Source organism: Hypomesus transpacificus, chromosome 25, assembly GCF_021917145.1.
Source record: "Hypomesus transpacificus isolate Combined female chromosome 25, fHypTra1, whole genome shotgun sequence".
In the NCBI taxonomy this organism is placed as follows: Eukaryota; Metazoa; Chordata; class Actinopteri; order Osmeriformes; family Osmeridae; genus Hypomesus; species Hypomesus transpacificus.
This window is the reverse complement of record NC_061084.1, coordinates 6,187,053-6,211,437: the sequence shown is the minus strand read 5'-3', so window position 1 is coordinate 6,211,437 and position 24,385 is coordinate 6,187,053. Positions and strand designations below refer to the sequence as shown.

The 24,385-nt window shown below is 48.5% G+C and overlaps 1 protein-coding gene across 1 annotated transcript in view; it reads left to right on the top strand.

Annotated features, from left to right (window-relative positions):
- nrxn2b (neurexin 2b) overlaps positions 1–24,385 on the top strand; it is a 248,302-nt gene that overhangs the window by 196,121 nt on the left and 27,796 nt on the right. Inside the window, exon 7 of the mRNA XM_047048781.1 lies at positions 15,994–16,165. Within this exon, the coding sequence (XP_046904737.1) occupies positions 15,994–16,165 (172 nt within the window). The remainder of the gene's footprint in view (positions 1–15,993; positions 16,166–24,385) is intronic.

Here is a 24,385-nt window from a genome sequence, read left to right as displayed (position 1 = left end):
ATCGACATCAAATAATAACGCATTTGAGCTGCCAATCCATAAACACACAATTGACTACAATGCTCTCAACGACAGGAACAGACAAGCCTTATCGATGGCTCATCCAATTGTAGTTGGAGGGTGTCATACAGTACAGTCAGTACAGTTCAGAGGAATGTGAGGGCACACGGTATAAGCTGAAATCCCAACTGAGTTTAAACACATGTGGTAACAGCGCCAAAAGGCCACGGACGAAGGACGAGGATCCAGGAAGGAGAACAGACATAGACACCTCAGATAGAGGGAAGGAGGGAGGGAGGGACGAGAAGGGGGAGATAGAGAGAAAGACGGAGAGAAAGGAAAAAAGACAGAGAGAACGAAAGGCCTGTTGCTCAGGAGGCTAGTCCTGAGCTGGCACGCTGTAATGAGAGAGACGTTAACTGGCTGGCCCACACTTCACACCCGCACTAGTCCCACAGCAATAAGAAAGTTTTCTTCAACACCTTCAGCTACCACCATGTAGCACTCTGCTCCCTCTCCTTTCTTCTTTGGTACCTTGTGCTTGTGTGCAGAAATGTGTGTGTGTGTCTGTGTGGGTCTTGGTGCGTGCCAGTACGTCCTCAATATCAATGAGTGGGCAGGTGAAGAAACAGGTTTTGTACCCACATGACCTCAGTGGAGGTGTGTGCGTGTGTTGGTTGGTGTGTGTGTGTGTCTTCACTCACCCAAATGTTAAACGAAGATAGATCAATTCAAGTCCATCAACTTTCTTGTCAGACACCCTTTCTCTCGTGTCATTCCATGCAGCAGTGTGTCCAGACATTTTTGATAGGGGTGGCACCAGGGATGGCCCGCCTCTGACTGGGCATATAGCCAATCATATATTGGGGTGGCCAATCAGATTTCAGGGGTGGCCCGTGCCACCCTGTGCCACTCCCTGAACACGCCCCTGATTCCATGTATCCGTTATGGATGCCAATGCCATGGAGCAGGTCGTATTTGTTCCTGTAACAGGCAACGTGACATAGATCAAAGCATCATAGCAAACTAGCACAGCTTTTCCGCCTGTATTGCTAACAAGCGGTCTATAATTAGACAGCCAGGCCGGGTTGTATGGCTTTGTACAATCTATGGAGCTTATTCAATTATGCATGAGTACATGTGCATATGCAGCATCTGCCTGGATTCCAAGAGCAGACCAGAGACAGACTCTTGTGATTTGGCTGGGATTTGCCATGTCATATCATCATGCGGATATGTGTCTGAAAGAGTGTACGTGTGTGTGTGCGGCGCCCTCGGCTATGCTGCATGTGCAAAGCCAGTTAACACAGAACCTCACACACACACACAATCTTTCACCTTATGTCCTGCCCACCCTCACCTCAATCTATTTGAAGTGGAGGCCGTTAGCTTGAGCTAGCGGACGTAACTAAGTTTGAACCAGAGAAAGGGCTGGGGAAAGGTTCCTTCAAAGACTGCACACACACACACGCACATACACACCGGTCACCTCAACCTTGCAGGGCTGCCTTGATACTGAGTATGTGAAACATAGCCATTAGCTCAGTGCTGGTAAGACAGCCCCCGGGCAATAAGGTCAAATTCAGCACCCTGCACTAGCTGGAGAAGCTACCTGAATGGAGTCAATCTGCGCTCATTAAGGCAAAATCACAGGTATTTGTGCGGACCGCGGTGGTGAATAGCGCAGTAGAGAGAAAGCAATCAGGACGCACTCTCAAAATCCTCCGTTTTCTCCCCTCCTCCTTATCTCGTCCCCCTCGTCTCTTCTCGTCTCTCTGTTCTCCTGCCACTCCCCATCTCTGGCTGCCTCATTCTCTCCCTCTCTCTCGACCACCCTCCTCGCCTCGCCCCGGCCTCCTCCTCTCCCTCCCTCTTCACTCCCGACTGAAGACAGTCATTTGGACTGAGTGATGAGTTGCGTGCGCGTGCATGCTCGTGTGTATTTGTGTGTGGGTGTGTGTGATTGTGTGTTCGAGCAGAAGGTCCGCCTGATTGCCAGATAAGATGTCTGGTTTGTTTTCAAAGCGAAAGAGCCTAATCTGTAAAACAAACACAGCTACTGCTCTCACAGAAGCACTCCCTGCCACCGAGCGAAAAGCACGGGCGGGCGAAATATGGCGAGGTGCTTGATTGATGCCCGATAGCCGCTTTCTCTCCTGGATTTGACTGAGTGGAGCGGCGGAGCCATTTGTGTGGAGAGGTTTAGCGTCAGGGAGACCCATGTTATGATCAGTAATGAGAGACACGACGAGGAGAGAACGAGAGATGGGAAGATCGTTTGGATTTTCTCCCGAAGGCATCGTGTTCTTTCACATGCAGCGAGGACTGTTTAGACTTCAAACCACTCTGTTACACATGCACGCACACACAAACACACACACGTTGCATGCCAGTCTACAGCAGTGGGTAACAAGGCCAAATTCCAGCAGTAAGTGGGCAGTAAACAGAGCAGAACAGCACCTGTAAATAAGCCAAAGCACAAGCTCATAAATCCACCTCGGACCACCAAGAGCACTGCACGTAATGCATGGCAATGTGTCCTTGGCTGTGTGTGTGTGTGTGTGTATGTGTGTGTGTGTGTGCGTGTGTGTGTGTGTGCATGTGTGTGTGTGAGAGAAGGGATGTGTGTGTGTGTTTTTATGTGTGTGGGGGTGGAGGGGTGATGTGTTGAACATTGAAGCTGAACATTTGTGAGGGTTTATGCCTGTGCCTTTGTGTACATGTTTGCTTGGGTTTAAACATCGCCTGGGCTTGTGTGTGTGTGTGTGTGTGTGTGTGCACTCGCTCATAGCTCTCTGTTTTGTGAGTACCTATCCTCCCTCCTCTAGCCTGTGATAAGGAGTGCTTGTCAGGATGACTGACTGCTTAGCTGAGCAGTGTAGAGGTGGTGGTGCTAAGCATTACAATGAACACAAATTCTCCATGATGGCAATGAGTTGTCAGCGGGGTGAAGATCTAGCGAAGAACATCTTGTAACAGCGAGAACACACATCCGTTTGACACACGCACACACAGAAACCCACTCTTTAAGAGCGGGCGTGTGTGTAGGTGAGATGTTGACGGTCTGTGTGTGTGTGTGAGTTTTGGGTAGTGTGTGTTTTTAAGGTGCGTCTATGCATGTGTGTATGCGTGTGTGTGTATTGTGGTGGAAATTCCGAGAAGCAACCGTTGTCACAGTATGTGTGTGTGTGTGTGAGAGAGAGAGAGAGAGAGAGAGAGAGAGAGAGAGAGAGAGGAGAGAGAGAGAGAGAGAGAGAGAGAGAGAGAGAGAGAGAGAGAAAGAAAGAAAGAAAGAAAGAAAGAAAGAAAGAAAGAAAGAAAGAAAGAAAGAAAGAAAGAAAGAAAGAAAGAAAGAAAGAAAGAGAGTTTTCCCTGTTTGCATACAAACAGTCTGGGGCCAGGTGTTCCTGCGGCTCTCTGTGGCGTTGAGGTGGAAAGGAAAGGTCTGCAAGAACATGACCTCTCTCTGACCCCACCTGGGCCTCGCCCCTCCCTCCGTCCCTCTCTCCTTCCCTCGGCCCACGCACAGGTCAGCCAGCCATATGTGTGCCCGGTCGTCATGGCACCCTTCCAATGACCCAAGCAAGGTGGGCTTCACCCACTGGCCCAGGGGTAAGCCCGCACAGGGCACAGGCAGGGCGGAGAGGCTCTCACGCTGGCAGGACTACCACAGGGGGCACCGAGGTCTTGTTGGCAGATGGCTGAATGAAGAGAGCTGAACTTGCAGGATTGCGTGGTGGTGTCGGACATGCTATAGCGGCTGGATTAGTGTATAGGTCAGCTTGTGTCAATGGGCTTCTGGTCAGCCAACTTTCTCTCACTGTGTGCAGCATCCAAGGGAAGACACACATATACACTTTTAGAGTATATATTCTTTATCCGTTATTCGGGGGTCAGATGGCTGAGCGGTTAGGGAGGCGGGCTATTAATCAGAAGGTTGCTGGTTTGATTCTTGGCCGTGCCAAATTACGTTGTGTCCTTGGGTAAGGCACTTCACTCTACTTGCCTTGGCGGAATGTCCCTGTACCTATTGTAAGTCGCTCTGGATAAGAGCGTCTGCCAAATGACTAAATGTAAATGTAAATATACGTGTATTCATTTTCGTGACGTACAGTATATACACGTGTGAGGCTATACTGACACTAAGAGAGAAAGTAAACAGGTGTTCAGATACAGTTTAAAGGAAACTTCATGATCGAAAGACGATCATCTCGTCGCGTCTCCGGGAAATGACACCTCAGCCAGGCTCTACCCGCTCTGCCGCTGCCAACGCAGGCCAGTGATTAATCGCCGCGACGACCCGAAGGGGCGGCGCTCTGGGGGGTGGGCCCGCGCTCTGGGGGGTGGGCCCGCGGCCGGTCGCCGCGGCAACGCAGCGTGAGCAGGAGGCACCCGCGGGCGCGGGCGAGACGGACGCGTTTGCCACCCGCCAAGTGTGTTTGGCCACACCTGGACCCTGACCAAACACGCACACACACACACAAGAACGTTCTAGAGAGTCTAGAAAAAGAGTGAGAGAAAAAGGAATCGAGATAGAAAGTGAAGAGACATCGACGGAGACAAAGATTCCGTTGCCGTCATTTAGGCATCGATGGGAAGCCAGCGGCCACTGTTTGTACCGGCCAGGGTGGCATGCCCTGTCACCCTGTCACATCGCATCGCCTCTGCTCCTCCACGCTGTGGGTCCAAACACAAGGCATCGGCCAGTTCCCCCCCCCCCCCACAGCCACATCCTACTGTGGCCTTGTCCTGGGTTGAAACAACCACTCGCAAAATCAATGCTTTTATTCATATATTTTGAGTCGTGTCTCAACATGGCTTTGCCCCCACTGTACACGGAACGTTTGTTGTTTATCTGTCTGGGCTTCAACGAAGCACGTTCTAAATACGTCTGCCCGCTTGTTTATTTATCGCTGTGTATTTGTTGTTTGTGAAGCGGCAAGTCATAACCAAGCAGCCTTACTGGCCTACTGGCTCATCTATTTAAATTATGTTTTGCAAGTTTGCACTGTTCCAATAGTTACCAACACTGGCACACGGGAAAACGATAGCAATACATAAGACAGATTTGAGTCTATTTTCTCCTCCTTGGGATTTGTCTGACAGTACAATACAGTACCGTTTCTTATGTGTGTGTTTGGGTGTTTGTGTTTTTGTTTTGTACGTTTTCTTTTCCTGCACGCCAAGGTCTCTGGAGATCAAGCTGTGTGATTTAGCATACTGAGTGCGCCAGCCATCTCCACTTAACTATCTGTCTCTCAGCTCCCAGCTACAGGACTATCCCAAAGGGGTTAGGGTGTTTCAGCCAAATGAATTCAGTCGGCTACACCCTTTCTTTAGCATGAGGGTGTTTCTGTGTAAATTGGCAATAAAATAAAGTGTGCATAATGTTTGCCTTTTTTTAAATAAGTTACTTGAAACTTTTACACAGGGCTTACTTAACCTTAACTATCTGTCTCTCAGCTCCCAGCTACAGGACTATCCCAAAGGGGTTAGGGTGTTTCAGCCAAATGAATTCAGTCGGCTACACCCTTTCTTTAGCATGAGGGTGTTTCTGTGTAAATTGGCAAGAAAATAAAGTGTGCATAATGTTTGCCTTTTTTTAAATAAGTTACTTGAAACTTTTACACAGGGCTTACTTAACCTGTAGCACTCTAGCCCCCCCCCCCCCCCCACCACCACCCAACACACACGAACACACACTGAAAGACAAAGGAGGTAAAGTAGAAGGAAGTTTTGAACGGATGTGTCTAGCTGAAAGCAATGTGTGTGTGTGTGTGTGTGTTGGTGCATCTCAAAGGACCTCTACTAGAGGCAGAATCATTGCCCCGGGCCAAAATGCCCACATCGGTCTGGCTAAACTGTCTCTTCTGCTCTGCTGTCCAAAGGGATTGGAGCAGCCAGCTCAAGCACCCCGAAGGCCTCCAGACTAATCTCACCCTGTTTCTCCTTCCAAAGAGAACTGTGTTCTTGTTGTCTCAATAACTTCATACACCTTTGGGGTGTGGGGTTGGGTCCATTGAAGAGCCCAACTGGGACAGACATATCTATTTGTGTGTGTGTGTGTGGTCTTGTTTAACTACCTTTGTGGGGACTAGAATAGTAGAACACTTTTGTACTTTGTCTGGACCTTTCTAGAACCCCACAAGTGATTTTTGTAGGAGGTTTTATCGGGTTCGAATTTGTGTCAGCGATGGAATTACAATACAGGTTAGGGTTAGCACCATTTTGAATGTGAGGGAATTGTACTGGATGTCCTCACTAGGATAGTAAAACAAACCTGTGTGTATGTGTGAATGATTGTGTGCATGAGTGGGTGGGTGTTACATGAGTATTATCTTCCCTGCATAGCTTACTTATCCATCACACATGTTCACACCCTCACACACACAAACACACACACTCTCTCTCTCACACACACACACACACTTATACAATGCATTCACAGATTCAAACACACCACAGTTCAGCCCAGCCCAGATTGAACACGGAGGACACGGTCATGGTCCCTCCCACCATCACATCAACAAAGAACACACAGGAAACACACAGACTCACACCCATACACATTCATATCCCTTGGGCTGCCAATCACTACAGTCCACTTAGAAGCCGAGAAAGAGCGAAAGATAGGGGCGGACGGAGAGGCCGAAAGATGGAAAAAAGAAAGGTAGATAGACAGGGCGGGGGAGTGTGTGCCCATTTATCCGTGTTTGCTCAGTTTAGCGCCGAGCAAATATTAGCCGGTGCCTTCGCAAGCTGTTCCCCTCCAATGGGCTTTCACCTTGTGCCAAGCCCGCTTCGTTGACCGAAATGAGACAGCCACTCCCTGCAGGACGACAAACACACACAGACGACGGGCGATGATAAGGAGTTAAAGAAGTGAAGAGAGGGGGGAGAGAGAGAGAGAGAGTGAGAATAGAGAGAGAGAGGAGAGAGAGAGAGAGGAGAGAGAGGAGAGAGAGGGAGAGAGAGAGAGAGAGAAGAGAGAGAGAGAGAGAGACGAGAGAGAGAGAGAGAGAGAGAGAGAGAGAGAGAGAGTGACGAGAGAGAGAGAGAGAGAGAGAGCAGAGAGAGAGAGACAGGAGAGAGACAGAGAGATAATGAGAACTTGAGAGATTGACTGCGTTCACAGCCCTTCATGGTCCATCTCTTGGCTGGATGGAAAGAGATGGAGAGAAAAGAGAGAGAGGAGTTTCATTAGTGGTGATCGATGTGTGATGTTTACTTCATGTATCAGACAGGATTGGAACTCATTAAGGTATTGTGGCATATGATGTAACGCCATGGCCAATATCCCTGTGTAAATCTAATCAACGTGAATTCGATTAAATTCCTCCAGACTTTCAGTTCCCTCTTGACCCAACCAGAAATATATTCCATACTGGAGGGTTTAGCCGGTTCTGTGATGTTTCTGTGATGCTCCTATTTGGTTTGGCTACCATTGTTGGTGTCCATTATTAAAGTATGGATATTCAGATAACGTGGCACAGTTTGCACATGGTGGAAAACTATTTAAAGTCAGTTTGTATCTGTTGTGTTCCTTCTGGTTGAGTGAAAGGGGAGATACAGGAAGGAGAGAAGGTTTATGTCACCTTGCTGACAGAGAGAGAGAGAGAGAGAGAGAGAGAGAGAGAGAGAGAGAGAGAGAGAGAGAGAGAGGGATAGAGAGAGAGAGAGAGACAGACAGAGAGACACAGAGAGAGACAGAGAGAGACAGAGAGACAGAGAGAGAGGGAACAAAAGAGGAAAAAAGTGGGGTGGAGAGCACTGGAGACAGAAAACACTTTGCTCTTGATTTTGTCAGAAGGTCAGACTCATTCTCTTCAATTTTAGCCAGCTGCGTGCTTCTCCTCCTCAAAGCGTTTCTGAGAGTGGGAATCAGCCAGGGGAGAATACACACACACACTCACACACTAACACACTAACTAATCTTCCAAGATAGTGATCGAGAAAAAGACAGAGACACACTCTGTTCCGGACACCGTCCATCTTTCAAACACCCACGCACTAACACAGGCAAAGGAAAAACTGACAAAAGCACACAAAACGTCAAAATTGTCGCTTTGTGTGGACAGGAGCAGATTAATTTTCCACCCCCCAACTCTTCTCCATTGCTCCTTCTATCTCTGCTTATCGAACATTTGAGGCCATTACATTTTGGGGATTTAATTTCCGAGAAGTAATTGAAACTATTTGCTCAGCATACCAACTCCAAAAATAATTGTTTGCCCACGGACATACACACTACAGACCACACTGCAGAATGCACACACACACACGTACAGCCCCTGAATCCAGTCAGCAACATCATTCTGAAGGTGAGGATCTCTCCAAACCTTTGTTGTGTTTCTGTAGCTTCTAACGAGTCCTCCGAGAAACCAGACAGGAAAAAGGAGAGGGAGGGAGGGGCAGTGAGGAGACGAAAGAAAAGAAACGACTTTGTGAGGAGGAGGAGGGAAAGGGCAACTGTTTGAGAAGGTCCAAATGTCGAAAGGTTCAAGAAACTGAGGGAGAGAGGGGAAGAAGGGGCCGAACCGTCTACACAGGTACCATTTTGTCCTGTTAAATACCTCACAACACCTCGGCCAACGAGCCGAAGGTGGAGGGAGTTTGGGAGATGGGGGCGGAAGAACATTGATTCGACTGCCTTTGTAGAGGAGAGTGTGTTCTGGCTTCCACCCAGGGGAGACACCCCCACAGAACCAGCTCTGGCTCTCGTCCTTCCCCCAGCTCGCCCGTCCTCTTCTCTTTCTTTCCCACCGCACCTCCACTTCCATCTCTGCCTCGTTCCCGCTTCAGAAGTGTCCTTTTTGTGCCATATCTCCAACTCTCCTCATCCATTTTTTTATTTATTTTTTGTCAGGTAACAGCTTGACCTCATCAAAAAATCACTTTGGTGCCCCCGACCCCCCCCACGACCCGCCACCCCACCCCTCAAAAATGAGAGAATCCACGAACAGATGTTTCTCCCCTATCTACGGGGCTCCTTCTCTGCGCTTTTAATTGACTTTGAGACGCTTACAGCGAGTCTCTATTCTGAGACGGAGAGATGTGTTCGTCTATCCTGGAGGGGGGAACAGAAGGCACTTGGACTAATGTACCTCCGCCGGTGCTCCAAACACACACCTCCACGGGGAAGAGAGAAGAGGTTTGGGCTTTTGAAAGCGAACCCTTTAACTGTATGGTGGTGAGCGTTTCAGACTCCCACAACCCAACACGCACACACCAAACATAGACATCGCAATCTATGGCAAAGCCGTCATGCTCTAGTGTGGTCACACACACACACACACTGCCAGAACAAAGACAAACAGAGTGTAGACTCCCATCCCACTCCACTAGTGTGTGTGTTCAGGTGAAGCCAAGCTGCGGGACAAACTCAACACGGCCACGGCCACGCCCGGGGCAGTGATTCTCACTCACACACACACATGCGCACACACACAGATCCAACCTGCATGCGAAGCCATCGATATTCCCACGTTATTTAATATTTATCGCAAAGGTCACCTCGCTTGAGGACACAAACATGTTTTCATGGCTTCCTCCGTATGTGCAAGTGTGTAACTGAAGGTATGGATGCGTTGGTGTTGGTGTATGTATTTACGTATGAGTGTGTGTAGGTGTGTGGGTGTGTGTGTGTACCTATGTTTAGAAGTGGGTGTTCTAACCTTTGGGGCTTGTGGTCAGGTGTTGAAGGACATCATCCATCACTAGTCTCAATGGCATAGATCTGTAGCCAGCAGTAATAATCAGCATTCGCCATTGTGCAGTTTGTGTGTGTTCATGGTGTATGTGTGCTCTCTATAATGGATGTGAAAGTGTGCTGTTTGTGTGGGTTTGTGTCTGTGTGTATGTGTGTGTGTCTGTGTGTTTGTGTGCGTGTGTTTGTGTGTCTCTCTGTATGCAATTTTTACCTTTAAACTGCACTCTGAGGTCAAGGACTGTCTAAGAGTCGGTGAAGAGAGAGGAGGCTTAGAGTGGACAACATCATCAGGATTAGAAGCTGGTGCTTGCAATGATTTACTACTTCCCAAATGCCGTCCATACAGTACATGTAGCTAAAGCTTGTCCACTGTGCACTGTCAACTGGGCATGCCCAGTGTGAGTCATGCTCTGTTAGACTGTCACACACACTCACTCACACTCACTTACACACACACACACACACGAGCACGCTCACCCTAACACACACGCTTGGCGTTCTGTCCCTCCTGACAGATTGATTTGTAAGTAGATTGGATCCTTTGTCTTCCCCCAAGTTCTCTCCTCTGTTGTTTTGCAGACAAGGGGTTGGTTGGATGTGAAGGCGGCTGGCTGGCTGTAAGAGATATGGAGAAGGGAAAGGTTGAGAGAACGAGGTGTGCATGTGTGGGGGTGGGGGTGAAGAAAGAGAGAGAGAGCAAGAGAGAGAGAGAGATAAAGCACTATTAAGATGAGGAGATGGCGCAACTTTCTCAAGGTGACTGCCAGAGATTACAGCAAACACATACAAATGAGTTGGCAGAGCAGAGCAGCAAGGAGACATGAGAAGAATGAGGGAAGAGCGAGAGGGAGAGGAGGGGAGGGCAGGGACGGAAAGAGTGATGGATGAAGATAGAGAAGGGGAGGTGGAAAAAGTGGGATCGAAAGAAGGGGAGAGACAGGGAGAGCGTAGGAGAAAGGGAGAGGGAGGGGTTGAGAGAGAGAGAGAGAGAGAGAGGCGGGGGGGTGGGAGAGAAGGAAAGAGCGAAAGTGAAAGAGAGACCATGCAGGCTCGACAGAGAGGAACCAATTTTGTCACCCTGACAATGTTTACCCTAACACTCCGATCACACTTACATGAGTCACGCTGCCAGTTCCTTGTCGATGGTCAAAGCCAAAAGTGTGAGGGGCAAGTTGGGGCTATGAGTGGTCCTACAGGGAAAGCAAAATAACAGCAATCTGGACCCCAAAACGGTATTCTTGGGGCCTCACAAGGCGAGGTGTCAGTCGGGGAATCTGCAGGGTACTCAAAGTGAGTGGATTGGGAGGGATTCAGCCAGAGTGTCGTCTTGATTGTTACATAAAGGCCCTCTTTCTTTTGTTATGCAATACTGCAGCCCCCGACTGCAAGATTAGCTGACTGTATGGCACTCTGAAATGGCTCACACTAACTTTAGCATCCCTATGCAAGTGTTCACGCCTTGGCACTGATTGCATTGTCTGCTTTTGACCAATCCTAGTCTTGCGGCTTCGTATCGGCCCGCCGAAATCACATGCATTCTTCCCGGCGTTACGTAACGCGCCATGCCGCACGTCAATCATCTGATTGGACCGTAGATTCATGCCCACTCTTCTCCATCGGCGTCGAGTGATGAGCTAGTGAGGGAGGAGGAAGGAGGGAGGAAAACAGAGGTGTGTGCGTGTGTTGCACGCATGAGTGACAGACTTGCCTTGCACATTCGAGGAGATGTCGTATGTACGGGGGCTTTCTGAATGAGAAAGCTCCTTCTCAAACACATGTCACACTGACTCACTGTCATTTCTTTTTTTCTTCTTCTTAATTGATTTCACCGATATGTACACTGGCGGCGAAAGAAAAGACGGCATCTTGACATCTTCAAAAGCTGCTTTGATCTCTTAGCACCTCGAGGCCCTTGAAGATCATCAAGGTTCCTCCCCTGTCCTTTAATCCGGCTGTTTCTATTTGCTCTCTCTCTCTCCTCTCTCTCTCTCTCTCTCTCTCTCTCTCTCTCTCTCTCTCTCTCTCTCTCTCTCTCTCTCTCTCTCTCTCTCTCTCTCTCTGTCTGTCTCTCTGTCCCTCTCTCTCTCTCTCTCTCTCTCTACCTGTCTGTCTGTCTCTCTCTCTGTCTCTCTCTCTGTATGTCTGTCTCTCTCTCGCTCTCTCTGTCTGTCTCTCTTTGTCCCTCTCGCAAACAATTTAGTATGATCGGCAAGAGTCTGACTGGTCTCACTGTTATTGGTGCGTCTCATTTCCATTCCAGTTCTGTCTGCATTGCCTACACACTCAAGGTCATGCTCCACTCATATTTACACTTTCCTTCCCACCTCAATGTGTACCTAGGGAAAGCTTCTTCCTCATGACCAGAACGGGGTTGTTAAACCTTAACATTGATTCTTAGGTGTTGCAGTTTATAGAGAAGGGGAAAAACAGCAGAACTGACATCTTGATACCAAAGCTAGTGACAAAATCTAATGGGAAGGCCTACTTCCTTGAAACTGCAAAATAAAAGCATCTCTGTAGCTTGAAACGAGATACTAACAGCAATGGCGTAACGTAGTAACGACGGGCCCAGGTGCAATATAATATGACGGGTCCCCCCCCCCACCCCCTAGTGAACGCAAAAAAAAATGTTTTACATTGGAATAGATGGGGAAACACTTTGTTACATTTGGCTCCCCTCCCCCTCCTAGAATAGCCTCCCTAGCAACCTGCTAGGCTATTAGCTAGCTTATCATCATAATTTGCTATCCACCTAGTAGTGACCACTATTTACCCAACTTGTATCCTAGTTATCCTGCCCGACCATAATGTATGTAGCTATAACTTGGCTTGAAATGTATTATCTTGCCTTTTCCTGCTCTTATGCTTAAAAGGCATTGCGATACGTTCAGTTGTGCTGTCCTCAATGAACTGCGTTGTCGTGACCTTCAAATTGGTGTAACTATAGCGTATTGTATTGTCACATGATCAAATAGAGACTTGACATTGGACAACAACATACATATTACCCAGCAATCATCATTGCTAATCACAAAAATACCAAAGAAAATGAGAACTTATTCATTTCATTGAATCGTTTTTTGATAGTTTCTATCATACATGTAGGATAAGCATATGATTTTGGTATGAATTGCTACTTTTCCCCTAAAAATAATAACAACCATGACTGAGATAAGTTTGCCTTTGACACAACAATTTGACACAACATCATTAACAGCGCGTATTTGAACATAAGTATATCCAGGGAGTACAGCGCTGTATTGAGGGAGGGCCAGTCGTACGACGGTACTTGGAAGGGAGGTCTGTTGGGAGATGTGTGCATGTCTTTGGGCCCCCGACATCCCACGGGGCCAGGTGCACCCCCTATAGTTACGCCCCTGACTAACAGCATGTTCTCAATAGGACATTAAATCATTACTATCTAACCAAGTTTCTCATGATGGGTCACATTTACTGTAAATACTAACAACTTAATTCTGTAAATACTACATAATAGCCTGCATCTTGTGCATTCCTTGATAAACAGCCTAAAATACATATTAACTAGTTTAGTCACTTGCAATTATGCAAAGGTGTCATTACACTATGTCGAATACAGGTCAATCCAGAGGACACCTGCTAACTGTTCCAGCCAGGAAATATACCTACCCCTGTGATAGACTGATCTTTCATGGCCTGAGCATTATAATCCTCTGTAATAAGTAGTGGATAAATTAAGTTAACGGGCTAAAACACTTATCGTTACTGAAGTTGCCTGTAATGTAACTAAAGACGGGTACCAGTTATTGCTAGCCAATGGGGGGTAGTCCTCTTCAGCTTACCCAGCCTTTTGATTGTTTAAATGAACTTGTTAGTTGAATGAGACCGTTTCATCACTCTTTGCTTAAGGTGCTAATTGGCCAATAATAGAAAAGCTCCATAAAACTAGCGGGACACCAGGCAGCCCACCTACCGATGCACATGATTGATCTATGAAACAAATAAAAAACACGTTGCAAAGTGGCATATTTTGGGGGGAAAGTAAACACATAATTATTCCTAACATTAGACTCCATTCTGCCGTTCAGAATTCATTGTTTTGGTTTCTTATTGCCTCACCTCCATCATCGCCTTTCCCTTCATGTCAGTGCTGCGGGCATGAATGCCGCCATATTCACGGGCAAACTTTTTTTCCTTGTCCTGTGATATTTCGCTTAAGGAAATGGCTATTAAAATGTCATTATGGCTACGCTGAAAACCATCTTTAAAAAGCAATGCTTCCCAGCGGGTAATGGGCTCGATACATTCCCCTAGACACAAGCCCTAATGTTGCGGAACGTAAATGCTAATCTTTCTGTAAATATCACTATAATTCGCCTTCTTCCTTGCTCTTCTTATTCCTAATGATGTGGATGTGTTTCACCAAGAATCTATTGCAAAGGCAAATTAATCTCTGAGATAAAGGTCTATTAGAATAAAGCTGTCTTTGAGGTCGGGCAGTGATGGGTTTGGTTCGATCCCTTCCGTTGTTCGAGCTATGCTGACATCCGCCATTTTGTTTTCTTTAATGCCTTTCCCTGAATATCTAAGAAGGTTTTGATGAAAGGTGCACCATGCTCATTTTACGATACATGCCATCATCTTCAGCCTGTTTTCATCTTTCAGTCGGTATCAAAAGATAATTTAGACATGGCTAAACCAGGTGAATGGACTCCAGAGTCCGTCATCGATTGATTAAGTGCCTGAGAGCCCCCTAGCCCTTGAGCTCTGGAGACTGACATCCTAGTTATAGGAAAAGGTCATCACTTCATCCATTTCACATCCATCAAAAAATGGCAGCCATTTCAGATCTTTTTGGGGAAAACTTTTGCTAGAATCTATGATTAGGATAGGGCACCACTAGGGGAAGCACTGTTAGGTTCATTTTTTGCTCCCCTTGAGCTAGTGTAATTAATCCACCATTTTGACTGCTTACATATGGCTAAGCCTCTGTTGATCCCAAACTTGCATTAATCATCCCCACCAACACCTTAATGACACAGCAGTCGGAGCACGCTCAATTAAGACCCTAATCGCTACTGTCACCCGTGCAAGGCAATTGTGGCCTCGCTGAATAACATTACCACTTTACCCACAGCAAAGCATGTGAAAAGCGTGCATTTTACAAATTCACATCACTTTGACCGCCATTACACCCCTCATTAAATTGCCGTGGCAACAACCACTACTCTTATTTACTCAATTAACTTGATACTTTAGTCTTTGAAACATTTTCCGTATTTGAGTTGCTGTAAAATGCTTAAATCTGGCATGAATTATTCAAATGTGCTTCTAGCCGAGGGCCTGCTTTAACCGCCAAACATCCAGGCATGCGGAAGGTCCCAAATGATTGTAGTGTAGCACATGAGAAAAGAATAGGATCCATGGAGTTGTCTGCCGAGCACGGCTGGAGTGGACCGATAGCGATGTGTGGCCATGACCTCTCCTGCAAATGAGCTGGACATCTCATGTCAACCAGGAAGTGTTGGTGGGGAAACTACCCACGAACAGATGGGCAACTGGAACGACACCCACAGCCTTGAGGATCATGCAGGGGTCTTTCTCTCTCTTTCTTTCTGGTCTTTTTCTCTCCCTCTCTCTTGCTCTCTGGTGTTTCTCTCTTTCTCCCTGGTTTCTCTCTCTCTCTCTTGCTATTGAGCTCTCTGGCTCGGTGGTCTCTCTGTCGTGGTGTTTTGTGTCGGTTTCTTTCTCTGTCCTTCACTCCAAGACACGGCTCCTTTCTGTCGCTCTTTCTCCCTTGGTCTCTCTTTGTCTCTCCCTCCTCCCCTCTCTGTCTCTCTTGCTCTCTTTCCTCCTGCCTGTCTCTCTTGCTCTGTCACTCCCTCCCTCCCTCACTGGCCGACTCTCTAAATGACTTTGACCTTTACTGGGACCGAGGACAGGAGTCGCAGTGGGAGACGAGCGGGGGACGGACCAAGGGAGAGAGGGGAGAGGGAGCGGAGGAGGGGAGGGGGTGAACTGTAATAAACTCAAAAGCAGTAGGAGGTTGACAACACAAATAGATGGGGAAGGGGAAGGAGTGCGGTGGTGAGGGGGAGGGGGGGGGGGGTGATAGGCTGTTGTGGGCTAAAGGCGGGGGAGTCCTCGACGTGGAATCTACTGCTCGACTGATGGATGTATACCCGCAGTTGCGCCTCGGAAAACTGGGGGGATGCTAGACATCATCTTTCTAGCGCCCTTTTTTGTGTTTTCTTGTCAGAAGATTCCCCTCTCACACCTTCTCTCTGTGCTCTCCTCTTCTCCAGGAACGGGGAAAGATCGGCGTGATCTTCAACGTGGGAACGGACGACATTGCCATCGAGGAGAGCGCGGTGACGGTGAGCGACGGCAAGTACCACGTGGTGCGCTTCACGCGCAGCGGGGGTAACGCCACGCTACAGGTGGACAACCAGCCCGTCATCGAACGCTTCCCTTCAGGTAGGAGCCCGGCGGGGGGAGGGGGGGGGGGGGGGGTTCTAGAACGGGGGATGAAGGATGCGGGGGGGGGGGTGAGGGGGGAGGGAGAAAAGGGTGTCAAATGGGTCTGACAGGTCAAGGGTCGTGAAGGGTTAACAGTCTGAGGTGAACGGAACGGACGCGGCGGAGAGAAGAAGCGAAAAAAACCTTGAAGGAGAGCTGGCTCAAAATGGCCGAAATGAAGTGTGACACGATCCATTCAATTGGCTTTTCCTCCTCAATCTAAATGCAACGCTCCGTACATTTTGCATAATCGCTTCGAGGGCTATGGCATATTTAGCGCATGATACATATTCAATGTGAGCGCACATTATGCCAAGCAATTAAGCTCTGTTTTTGAACCAAAAGCGTAAAGTGCACGGTACGAGTCCTTGGGCAAACAACTTTCGACCTGAAAGTGGATCTGAAATCCCACTGCAAGACTTGTATGTCCCAGGGCTCCCAGTGCAAGGGGCCATATATGGGGCACTGTAATATGGATGTGGATCTGTCTTTAGGGGCTCACCAGGGGGCAGGGCCAAAGACTAAAGGCTTCCAACAGCCTCTAGCTGTATGCACAGAAATCATACGCATGAAAACATAGCTCACACACAGACACACACATCCAGGAAGTAACCTCCTGCTGTGAGTCAGATCAGCCCCCTGCCGTTCCCTCGGAGTAATTATCAGCTGCTATTTCTACATATATCATTTAATCCCTCTATATTTCCGGCCGAGACAGCATATCAGCTCTCCCTTGCAGACTCTCTCTTCCGTGTCCTATATCAACTGTGGGGTCTCTCTTTTCATGGTTACTCAATGGAAGACATTTTCTGATTCGGATCATGCAACGCTGGGATTTGACATTTTGTTCCGTGTTTTTATGCCGTTGTTTGTGGTTAGATCGCTGATGTGTGTTTGAGTTCAGCAGACTCATGTCCAATATGATGTGCACTAAGGGATTTGAAAACATGCAACCTCTTGATCTGCAGTCGAATGCTCTACCACTGAACGTCACCCATCCCTACTGCAATAGGACCTGTAGGTGTGTAACCGGAAGCAGTGTCATGATAAGGGGGAGGGGGGGGCATTCATCATTTGTAGAAAAAAAGAATTCAAAAAATATATCGGGGCGTTTTATTGTTAAGAGAGTTATTGTTTACTCTGCGATTTCAACTACTTCAACACAAAATCTAATTTGAGTCAATACATCTACTTTCATATTTAGTTGAGCATCGCAATGGTTGAACAGACCACACTCTTGCGCGTTAGCTCTGAAATGTGCTGTAAGCCTGGCTCCATAGAGCACCAACATGACTACTGTACAGTCCCTGTCAGCAAGGTCACCCCACTTCTAGCCACTTCTACCTCGGTGTGTTGGAGCTGTCAGATCATCACCCCTATCTGTCAGAGCCAAAATGGCTGACAGGGGAGCTATGCGTCTCACTGGATGTCCTCTGACAGTTGCTCTTTTCCTCCTTTATTGTGATGGAAACCAGCCTCTCGCCGTGACCTACTCGCCGATAATGCTAAAGCTAACGGCAACGCCGCCAACAGCAGCCTCTGTCAATGCAGCCCTGTTCCATAATGTCACATTCATTCGTTGTTTTGTTTTTTTACTTCTTTATTTTTCTTTTACCTTTTTTTTCCTCTCCTTACATCGCTCCAGCGGTCTTTGTTGTCTGACGAGAGTCTCTCTTTCCCTCTCCCTCCCCCCATTCTGTCATCCATCGAGGCTGAAGCTGTCTTGTTTGTATACATAGTCTTCAGTGTTGTTGTCCTCGAAAGCATGAGAGGGGGGTTGTTGAAATGGAACCCAAAATGTTGGGGAAAGGAACTACAGTTGGAGGCTGGGGTTGGGTGGGTAAGTTGGGCATGGGGTGGGTGGGGGGGGAGCAGACAGTTTATTAGCTTTATGCAGCATTCATGTGCGCCCGCGCACCGCACATCTCCATTTCGAGCGCTCGACTTTGATGACACCCGACGTCGGGGCTTCCGCAGGAAACAAGAGGTGTTCCACATTAGGAGAGCAAAACTCCGTCAAGAAGGAGGGGTAGAGGCGGGGTGCCAGGGGGATGGGTGTGCAGAAGGGAGGGGGGCGGGGGCGGGGGCGCGGGGGGGGGGGGGGGGGGGGGCAGCTCCTAATTGAGCCAGAGGGTGCGTGAAGACAGGAAAGAGGAGGGGTGTATTTTAAAAGGGAGGGAGGGCCGGGGGAGCGAGGTGTTGAAACACAGCGCCGTGGACCCAGATAAGGGGAAGAACGAGAACACGGGAGTTAGAGCGCAAACGGAGAAACCTGCCTGCCGTTCGCTAATGTATCCAATATGTTTGGTACCACCTAGATAAGTCCACACCCCATTTGCTTCTCTCACCATGCTCAGCTAATAGCATGCTAGCTCAGCTAAGTACTCGATAAAAAGCCAGAGACAGGCTCGGCGGCCATTTTGTCAGAGGGCAAACAACCTCAATCCCAGCCATCGCTGTATGAAACATGGGCCCTTTGGCCAAGCTGCTGCTGCTGACAAGAGAGAGTGCTTGGATTGCAGACCGATTGTAGGCCGGTGAGCCTGAGGACCACGGGCAGTAGAAATAACAGATTGGGAAATACATCTGCTGTCTCGGCAGAGAGGGAGGATGAGAGAGACAGAGAAAGAAAGAGAAAGAGGGCAAGAAGGAGGGCAAGAGAGATGCGGTTGCTGTCATTCAGTGCAACCAACAGTCAAGTACCTCGGTATCGCAGAGATAGCGTAAGAACGCACACACACTTTGCCTCCAAACCTATGCTGTTTTTCAGTGTAAAACTGAACTTGAACAGCTCCCCTTTGGAGTGCCCCTCTCGAAAAAAAAATCAATCTCACATCTTGGTTTAGACAATGCGATTATACAACGTACGACGGCCCTGAACACGGATAGAGGTGTATCACTCCTGAGGAAGAGATTTAGAGGAGGAGATTGATAAACGAAAGCAAGGATAGGGGTCGTAGGCATTCTGCTAAAACAACACTGACAAATCATAGTACCCTCGGGGTGTGTTTGTGAGTGCTTGTGTGTGTTTGTGCCCGCTTACGTGGATTTGTGTGTATGCCTGTGTGTGTTTTTTTAGGTACGTACAGGTCCCATCGACACCACCGAGGTCAGACAGGAAAATGTCAGGAAAGTGGTTGTCAGCTAATACAGTGAGTCATTCTTCCCAGTGGGGTCCAGAGCCCCGAGTTATTGGCCCTCTCTTCCTGACGTGGGCTCAATAAAAACATCACAAAGTCAATACCGACAGCCCCAACCAAGCCTTCATAAACGGAGATCAAACGTCTGGGGGATGCTTCTCTCGGTGAAATAGGAGTTCACTGACTCTTTATCACAACTTCGTTTGTTAGCTGTCACTTAAAGGTATTGCAGGTATACGTGGTGTCATGGAAGTTCAGTCGGCGGTGCATTTTTTATAGACGTTTAGCGTATATATCGTTTTAGACGTCACATATCTCTGAGGGCAGGTTTAGGTGGAGTTATTTGGATATGTGTGAAGCCCTCTGTTACAGTGCTAGTGAAATGGGCTCTACAAACACAATTTCATTTGATTATAGCGAATTTAGGTTTGGATTTCTGGTAAGTGATATTGAGGATTGAAGGATTTTTACATGTAACACTGTCTCTTTGTCAAAATTTATACCCATGGCTACAGCCCTGGATTTTTATTATGGTTTGTGCGTATGCACATGATGTATCCAGTTGGCCCACAGCTTGTCCGTGAGGGCCATATTTGTGCCGTTACAACTACATCATCACAAGCAATAAACTACAGACTGGGCCTCTCGCTCCCTGTCTCCTTCTCTCACTCTTGTCATCCTTCACTCTTGCTCTCTCTCTCTTTATCTCTCTTTCGCGCTCCCTCTCGCTCTCTCTCTCTCCAGCATGTTTGTAGAGCAGCACCAATCATGTTGTCTCATTTCTTTGGCTAGACTGGGAATGAGGAGCGGGGGAGTTGGAGACATAGAGCAGTGGAAGAGAAGGAAAGAGATTCAGGATGAGAGTGAGGAGCTGCTGTTCGGAGTGGTTTCTCTTAGCTATCTGGAAAGTGTGCAATTGGCACAGCACATATTGGATCGCATGCCATACAAGTAAAATAACACATAGGTGCACTCATTACACACACACACACACACATACACACACACACACACACACACAGAGGAGACATGTCAAAACACTAGCTCTTGTAAGGAGATATGAAAACGTATATCCCGTCTTGCCTGGGTAAACTGGTAATACTCAACCGTGGCACTCGACTCAGTACTGAGAGGAAGACAGAATGACAGCATTGTTTGACTGGAGGAAGAGTGAGAGGGAGGGGCAGCGGAGGGCCATGGAGGGAAAGCAACAGACGACAGATAGAGAAAGTGCCATGAAGCGATAAAGAAAAAGGGAAAAGGAGATGACAAGGGCCTCCGAGAAACAGAGAACATTGCCCCCTCTCCTCGAGTGCTCCCTCCTCCGCCCCTGCAAGGCTGTCTCTCGACAGTGTACTGGTCGAGAGTGTTGACCCATGGCGAGGGTGAACCGAGGGTGTGTGTGTCCATCTGACGTCTCCAGTGCCCCCAGCCTAGGCTGTCTTCGTCCCAGTCTGGGAGAGGTCAGAATAGACCAGCCAGCTGGGCATCTCAACCCCATACCCATTTACCGTATCTCCTTTCTCTCTCCTGTCCCTCTGCAGAGAGAGAGAGCGAGAAAGTGGGAGAGAGCGAAGGCTAGACGGGAGAAAGAGTACAAAAATGGAGATAAGAAGTGAGATCGAGCAAAGGTTTCTATATGTGATTTTTATGTGAGCGAATGGGTGTCAGCAATTGGGCATCTGTAAGAGAGACAAAGAGAGATAGAGAGAGAGAGAACAACAAGAGACAAGTGTGGCGGAGATTGCGAGAGGCGAGCTTCAATAGCTCAGCTCTGTCTTTATCCCTCCTTCAGCCTAAAGGTATCTGATGCCCACTTAAGTGCCCGGGGGGCGGGGTACAGAGATCAGACAGAGCACGCGGGAAAACCCAGGGTTAGGTAGCAGGCTGGCCCAATGTCATTAGAAAGGATTTGGGGATGTACTGTATTTGTAGTCTTTTGTTGCACAGCAATGACTAGTACATCCATAGGTAGAAACGTTTTTATTTGATAGGGAAGCGGGGAATTGTAAAATGTTGTGTATAAGCCTACTATAGATCTCCATTGAGAAGTGAGGATCCAATTGTATGGTGTTTGAAATCACCATGTAGCCAACTCCCATTGATCTAACTCCCACAGAACTCCCATTGATCTAACTCCCACAGAACTCCCATTGAGCTGGCTCCCTTTAAACTGACTCATACCTTATTCCCACTGAGCTAGCTCCCTTTCAACTAGCTCATACCTTACTCCCACTGCGCTAACTCCCATATTGTTAATTCCCATTGAGCTAACGCCCATTGAGTTAACTCCCATATAGCAAACTCCCATTAAGCTGACTCCCATAGAGCTAACCAGAGCCTGGCATCCCCCTGGCCCGTGACTTCCTACGGGGAGTGGCCTGCAGGGCGGCTGGCTCTGATTGGATTTTTCACAGTTGGATGGCGCCTCCAATTACAGGGCCTGCAGTGGGCTGTGGGACGAGGGGCTCCGTCAACGCCGAGAAGCTGGAGAAGGAAAAGATTGCTTTGGCTAATTAGCGTGCTGACAACTTTGATTTTCACGAGTTGAGAGCACCCTTGTCTCCACCGAGTCCCCCCACACCCACCCACCCACCCACAACGCTCTGACACTCGCTCCTACCCTCACTTTCTCTCCCTCCTTCACAAGCTTGCGTGCAGTCTCCCACTGTGGCTGTGTCAGGATGGAGAGCTAGTTAAAGTGGTGCTGGGGACCCACTGACAGACAACTCACCACCCGAGATGTGAGGAGAGAACTGCCGTTATCGATGCTTCGGCAGGTGGCCATTTGGAATGCGTCAGTGTTGTGACGCATCGAAGATTCTTGCAAAGTACCACGTATACACATTTATTCAGAGAGAGGGAGGAAAGAAAGAAAGAGGGGGGGGGGATTCAGAGCAAGACAGATAATGAGTAGTGAGGGGGAGAGGATGAGGGACAAATGAAAGAATGAGAGACACGGATGGGGAGGGAGGGAGGGAGGGAAGAGGGAGAGGGAGAGGTAGAGGTAGAGGGAGAGAGAGAGAGAGAGAGAGAGAGAGAGAGAGAGAGAGAGAGAGAGAGAGAGAGAGAGAGATGGTCTAACATTCATTCAGCTCCATTCCCCAGGATGGATTTCTGATGTGTGTGCCCTGTACAAGGGCATCTAGCCGCAGGGATATGTGATATACCGTTTCCTCAGAGAGTCTCCCAGACCACACAGTAACACACACAGACATGTAGAGTTCAGCCACACACACACACAGACATGTCAAGTTCAGCCACACACACACACAGACATGTCGAGTTCAGCCACACACACACACACACACATGTCACGTAGAGACTGACATGGGAGATCGAAAGAACAGTTCGACCCTGAATTGTTTGCTTCGTGGAAACTGTGGCCTTCCTCATAATGCTAGTTACAGCCTAGCGCACACACTACTGTTCACCATGCCAGCCCCTGCCTGTCCTCGGCCTGGCCTCGTGTCTCCCCGCAGTGCCAGTCAATCAGCGTGCCCTTGCCCTGCCCGTGGCATGGCAGCTGCGACGCTGTGTCTGGGCTGGTCCCGGGGTGACCAAAATGACCCACTGTAGCTACGAATCCAACCCAAGCACCACGCTCGGGCTAAGAGAGTATACAGGCAGCCTGTGGGGCCCAAGACTTCCAGGCAAGAAGGTTGTGTGAATCCAACCCAGGCCCCATGCACCATTTCTGGGTTAGAGGAACCGAAAGGATGGGCATCTCCAGGCACCACCACTGGGCTGGATGAGAAGGATGCAAGCCTGCACGGAGATCTCTTCTCGGCCTGTCCTCTCCACTTATCGTCATTCTCTCCCAAGGACCAGTGGTCATTGTGTACAAACCCCTCTGGTTCCGTTGTCGTTAGAAGTATGGATTAGGAAGTTATGCATGTCTGCTAAACCAGAACTGCATTATTGTCTTTTCGCAGTTATTGGCAGATGGAACTGAGAACTATAGTTGTCAAGTACAGTCAACCGAATGAAGAGAATAGTCTTGGGAATGTAGCTGTCGACACAATGTAGGTGAAGAGACAGGACCATCTGTTTCATCTCTGTCTCCCTTTCTCATGCAGATCAGGACTCTGCTTGTGGCTGGAGAGAACAAAAAGTAGTTTGGGCTCGTTTGAGAAAGAGAACTTAGTTGTCTCGGGACCAACAGTCACACTCTCACTCTTTCTCTCTCGATCTCTCTCTCATACACACACACACACGCACACACACTGTGCATGCCGATCCTGCGGTTATTCTTTGATTCGCTCGCCGTGGATGAGGCAGTTGCCTGTTCCGGGGGGTTTGTCACTTCACTGTCCTTCTTACACCGCCATCCCCCCCCCCCCCCCCCCGCCCAGTCCGCCCTCACTGCTGATGAGAGAAACACCTGGAGGGGGTGGGGAGGGGGGGGAGTCACATGACCGAAGCCCTCGAAGCCTGCCCCCTCTCCTCCAGCAGTCATGGAGATGTAGTCACAATTAACTGCAGGGTTGGCGGATGACAACTGGCCGACTCAGTCGAGGATGACTTTTAATCTCCTAATTGTAATCTAATTAGGGTCTGCGGAGCCATAGTGTTATGCCTTACTATTAGATCAACTCCTCCACACATACACACCTCTTCTCAGGCTCCCCGCCCCTCTCTCCTTGTTTCGTTCCCTGCAACCGCTCACTGCCAGGGTAGACCACTCAGGAAACAGAGCCTGGGCAACAGTCCAAGTATAAGTCCATACGTTCCCTCCGTTGTCATTTATCAATTAATTTAAACAAGGTTGGACTGTAGCTTTCACCATCCATGCCATCTCCAGGGAATTATCAAATCCAAGGCGCAAAGCTGTGACTGTGACTGCAATGGTCACAATGAACCACTAGAGGGAGAGGGGAATTGTTTGTAAAGTCTGATTTTGGAGTAAGTTGTTTGCTGAAGTGAGGAGCTATCACCTTGTTAGTTGTTCCAAAGCTGCGTGTAAGCTCTATCAGAGAGAGGGAGAGAGAGAAAGAAGAGAGAGAGAGAGAGAGGGAGAGAGAGAGAGAGACAGGGA